This window comes from Choloepus didactylus, chromosome 18, assembly GCF_015220235.1.
Source record: "Choloepus didactylus isolate mChoDid1 chromosome 18, mChoDid1.pri, whole genome shotgun sequence".
Taxonomy (NCBI): Eukaryota; Metazoa; Chordata; class Mammalia; order Pilosa; family Megalonychidae; genus Choloepus; species Choloepus didactylus.
Window position 1 is genome coordinate 53,028,455 of NC_051324.1, and position 5,384 is coordinate 53,033,838.

Consider the following 5,384-nt stretch of genomic DNA (forward strand, 5'->3'; position numbering starts at 1 on the left):
TGTTTTCTCCAATAATATTCTTGTAATGTGAGATATACCATCACATGTAAGGGCAGGAAGAAGCTATTTTCTAGACATAAATGTGTCCTGGAGTGGGGGGCTGGAAGAGGTGCCTCCAAAGGGATCTGCTGGCCTTTGAATGGGTGGGGGCTGCTCCCTTGGACCTTGTGCAAGCCCAGTGTCCTGGAACTTGAGCGTCTCTGCAGAAGGTACTTTAAATTACAGCTGTGGGGTGGGGGTGGGGTGCTGTTCTTTGAGAAGGAAGGGGGTGATTTCTGTCCCCCACCACCATCCTTGGGATCCTCTCCTTCTCTACCCCAACTGGCCATGCTATTTCTGCCTCCTTTGAGATGGAGGGGTAGAGGTAGCCAAACATCTGGGGAAGCCAGGCTGGGAAACAACACAGCTTCTTCCAGGAGTTTGTTAGCCATAAATAGACTCTTCTCTTTTTTTCCTGCTGTTTTTCATCTTTGACTGCCAGATCAGAGGATCACAACAGTGAATTCTGGAAGTGACTTTGGCAGTGATTCAATCCAACCTCTCCCTCTCTCTCTCTCCTCTGCCCATTCAAAGGGCACTCATCCTTGGGATCTCATGACGGTGGGTTCCTCCTAGATCCTAACACCATCCCGTCCACCCATTTTACAAATGAGGAAATCCAGGCCCAAAATGGGCATCCTGTAGTCCAAGGTCACACAGTAAGTTAGTGGCAGAGCAAGGACTGGAAACGGAATCTCTGGACTCCCAGCCCTGTGTTCTTGGCACAACACAGCACTCAAGGCTTTCTGATGGGGTGGAGAAGTAGAGGTGGAATCCTATCCAACTTTCTTAACCGGTCCCAGGATCTTTTGCTCTCCCCACCACTCCCTTAAAACCCCGGGCTGTGAAAATGCTTCCAGCCCCGCCTCCACTGAAGTGGGACCAGCCAAGCGAGGCCGCTTGGCTCAGTGTCTGAAACTCTCAACTCCCACCCCCTGCACTGCGGGACCCCTTCACCGAGCTGGGGGAGGGGGGAGCTTGGCTTGCACCCGGAATTCCGTAGCTCCCTCCCGCCGAAGCCAGGAAGATTTCAGGCCCCTGCCCTCGGTTGCAGGCTTTTAAAATAAAATACAATCACACCACGCGCAGAGGACCGACAGGGGAGAGCCTCCGCGGGGGGGCCCGGTGGAGAGGCGGGGCGCTGCGGGATCTAGTAGGCGTTCTCCAGCTCCGCCTGATTGGCCTTGGCGCCCCCGGCGCGGGGCCGCGGCTTCCGCCCCTTCTGCGGCCGCGCGGCCTCGGGCCCGAAGTCCTTGAGCTCGGACTGGTTGTGGGAGCGGGTGAGGCGCTTGCACTTGCACGAGGCCACCAGACGCACCTTGCGCGCGCGCGGCGCCGCGCCGCCGGGGCACAGCAGCTGCACCCGCTGCGCGCGGTAGCGGTCGGGGATGCAGCGGAAGTCGGGCCCGCTCGGGCGCCACCACTTGCCGCGGCCGATGGCGTTGGGCAGCAGGCGTGCCGGGCCGCACTGACCCGAGCACACCAGCTCGGTGACCGGCTTGGCGCTGCGGCATGGCCCGTCCGTCACGTGGCGGGTGAAGTGCAGCTCGCGGCAGCTGTACTCGGACACGTCTGCGGAGAGAGGCGCGCGTGAGCCCCGCGAGCGCAGATGCTGAGTCCTGGCCGCCCCCTCCCGGCTCTCTCCACCCATCTCCACGTTTTCCGAATCCGTACCCTCCCCTTTCCGGACGCTTTTGCCGTTGGGGATCTATTGTAGGAAGGTCCCAGGTGCTCTGGGGCTGGTATAAAGATTCCCGGCCTGTCCTCTCCCCCAGTCCAGCTTCAGTGGCTGAGACATTGGAGCCAATGTCTCAAATACCAAACGATGCCATTGGTTCAGATACCAGTTCCTTCACTTACTACCTGTGTGATCTTGGGAAAATTGCTTAATATCTCTGTGCTTCCTATCTGCCCAACAGATTGTCCCAAGGATTAGATGAGTTAATCTGCTACATACAGGATGCCGGGGACATTGTTTGGCACATAGTAAGGGATGGAAGTGTTAGAGTTAATATGTATTTTTATTACTCTCCTGACTACAGCCAGCCAGCCACAGCTGTGCACGGAGTCTCCAGCTGGGGCTGGGTAGGTACTAGCCACACTCTGCATGGCTCTGAGAGCTCCCAAACTTCATTTCTCTTAGGAGGCGTGGATAGAGGATGGAGACAGGAGTAGGGGTTAATTGAAACTAATAAATCAGGGGCATCTGCTGTGACGCAGGGGGCTGGAAAGGGAGGTGGTTGGGATAAGAATCTATTACACTTGAAAGGAGCCAAAGGCAGTGTGTCCAACCCCTGGTTACCAATGGGGAAACTGAGGCTCTGAGAGGGAAAAGGACTTCCCCAAAGGCATGCAGTAGACATGCAGCTGGGTGTCCTGGCTCCATTTCCCTGGAAACTTAGCACCTCAGGGCTCCTACAAAGGTGAAATCTGAGTGCCCAAGCCCTGGTGAGAGGCTGGGCTGGGTGGGGATATGAGGTTGCTTTTTGCTACAGTTGCTTTCCTACCAGAGGGGGGCCTGAGGCTCTAACCAAAAACCTACAGATTCAGCTGTCACAGCATTTATTAAGCACGCACTGTGTACCAGGCAGTCTGCTGGGCATATCTCTTGATCGGTGTCATTTGAATGGGCTACAGGGCAGGTTTGCTCCCTGGTGAGGGAGATTGGGCTCTGAGGCCTGGCCTGCTGCCTCCCCCCGACATCTCAATCGTTTCGTCTCCTGGGGCTTAGAAATGTGGGAGCTTTTTAAACAGCTTGTCCTGACAAGAGCACCTGTCCACCTCCAAGGATGTCGTGGGGACAGTTCCAGTGTGACACATAGGGCTGAAAAATGCCAGAAACAGATTAGAGGCAGAGAAAACCAGGCTCCCAGTCCCTGGCCCCCAGCCCCCAGGCTCTGGAGAGTGAGCCCAGCAGGGGAGATCACGTTCTGGTTTCCAATCTGGTTTGGTGTCCTCACCCTTTGAGGCTGCAGGGGTGGTGTGTGGGAGCAGCCTGTTTGCCCAGGGAAGGAGGCATTTTGGGCTTTCCAAGAATAGTGCCTCCAGGTCAGGCACTTCCTCTGCAGGGGATGACTTTGTTTTGAGCTCCTGGCTTTCTCAGAACCTGTGGCCTCTCACCCAGGAAGGTGGCCATTTTGGACGCAGGTCACCTATAGTATAGCCATTGGAACAGCCGCTCCAGCCCAGTTGACCTTGCCTGGACTGGGGATGGGGGGCACTCTTGCCCTCCTGTTTTGAAGCCTCAGGGTCTTGGTCAGCCGCCACTCAGTTTACCTCCCCCAAGCCCCACAATCCTGGCTGGTTGGGAGGGACGGAAGGGTGGGATGCAGGATCCTGGGCAGGGGGCTCCTCTCCTACTGGACAGTGGCCAGAGGGCAATGAGGCCTTCATTCTGAAGTGTCATTCCAGCCCTCCAGTCATTCCTGCCAGCTGCAGAGCCAGCTGTGCCCATGCCCCCTTCCCTCCCCAGGGGCTCTTCTGTGCAGACCTGACCGGGAACTCAGACAGGGCCTCCACCAGGGCCATCAGCTCCTCACCCTCCCCACCCAGGCCAGGCTCCCTCCCCAGGAATAAGGCAAGGCTGTATCCGGGTTGAGGGCTCAGGACAGAATGGTGCCACTAAGTCCACTTCCTGGACAGAGAATGCCACCTGCCCTCCAGGCCCTGGACTCAGCTGCCACCCGTGTCAGATGCTGAAACTGCATCTACAACTCCCATTCCTTGAAGGGCCAGGTCACCAGGCAGACTGTGGGCAGAGGGGGCTGAAGAGGCCCCCCTGGCTTCTCGTTTGGCCGCTTTGTGGGGGGTGGGGTGGAGGTTGCTCCAGCTCTCAGTCCCCAACACCCCTCCCCCCAACACACACACTTCCCCATCTGGACTGTCTTGGAGTTGGATCAAATCGGGTTCAAATCTCAGCTTTCCGCTCAAGACCAAGTTACTGAACCTCTGGAGCCTCCATTTCACCTTCAAGCTAGGGGTTGACCTCATGGGGCATTCATGAGGTGGGCACGTGGGGTGTGGTCAGTGTGTGCCACAGATGCCAGGCTCCCTTCCCTCGTCCCCTCCGCAGTGGCTCCAGCAGCTGGACCTGGCTCCTGTCTTCTCAGGAGGGGATTCTTTGAAACTTTCCCTCTTCTGACATCCTGAGTCCTTGTCAACACTGTCCCCTCAGCCACCTTGGCCCCCTTCCTGCCCAGGCACTCGCTGATAGCCCCCTGTCAGCCTCAACCCCCTGCCCGTGAGTTCCAGGGCTGCTCTGCCATGCCATCCTTCCCCTACCTCTGGGCAAGACAAACCTGGCACCAGTGCTGGCAGAAGCTGACAGTCTACCTCTGTCTTCAGAGCCACCCAAAGAGAAGTTTTTAAACCAACCCGGCCACCTCCCCAGGTCCCTTGTGCTACACAGTCTCTCCTCCACCCCATACCTTTGGTCTCAAAGGGGTGATGGGGAGGCCTCCCTCCGTTCTCTGCCCGGTTCATGGTCTTGTTGTTCTCCAGCTCTGGCGGAGGCTCGGGGTATTCGCCCAGCTCTGGGATGATTTCCGTGGCATCGTTCTTGAAGGCCTGCCACCCTTGCCCTTCCACCACACGGAAGGCAGCGTGCACCAGCAGGCAGACAAGACACAGGGCTAGGGAGAGCTGCATGGTGCCAGCCAGAAGAGGGCACCCAGCCTTCCAGTAGGCAGGCTCTGGTCCCCAGCCTGGACACGGTCGCCTTTTTAAATCCCCCCTCTGCCTCATGCCAGCCAATGGGGACAGGATGGGGCAGGGCTGGTCCCACGTTTCCCTCAGCCCAGGGGGAGGGAAAGGGGTGTGCTCAGAGCAAGCCCTCCCCAGAGACATCTCCTGGAGCTCAGCAAACTTCCAAATTGCTGCTGGTGCTCCCAGGTGACCCAAAGAGAGGGGGTGTGTGAGGCAGGGTCCAAGCCTGCTCTCCAGCACCTCCCATGTGCAGGAGGCTGTGGTTTTCAGATATCAAAATGTGCTCTGGGTCTTGGGGTTTCTCAAAACAAACATTGGACCAGCTTAACAAAGGAAGCCTGCAGCTGAGTCCTCTGCAAGACTGAGCTCAGCCAATCCCATTTCAATCTGAATTTACTTGTCACCCCCAACAAATGGCCCTAGGGGTGTCTGCTTGGCCCCCACAGGCCCAAGCAGAGGCAGAAGGAGGCTTTTTAAGAAATCCCACTGGTCCAGCTTTCTGAGACTCAGAATTTATTATTCTTACCAAGAAAGACTCTCTTGGCATCCTCTGGAACGTGAGACTGTAAACCTGAGGGCCACAGCAAGGGTGCCCGCGAGGGTGGAGGGGTGGAGAGCCCGGTCACAAGTCCAGGGCAAGC

General features: G+C 57.4%; 1 protein-coding gene across 1 annotated transcript; it reads right to left on the bottom strand.

Annotated features, from left to right (window-relative positions):
• Nucleotides 1–1,189: 1,189 nt before the first annotated feature.
• On the bottom strand, nucleotides 1,190–4,718 carry SOST (sclerostin). The gene is made up of 2 exons (XM_037810786.1): nucleotides 4,467–4,718; nucleotides 1,190–1,611 (listed from the first exon to the last, which is right to left on the bottom strand). The coding sequence occupies exons 1-2, from the start codon at nucleotides 4,684–4,686 to the stop codon at nucleotides 1,190–1,192; spliced, it is 642 nt and encodes a 213-aa protein (XP_037666714.1). The 5' UTR covers nucleotides 4,687–4,718.
• Nucleotides 4,719–5,384: the final 666 nt, after the last annotated feature.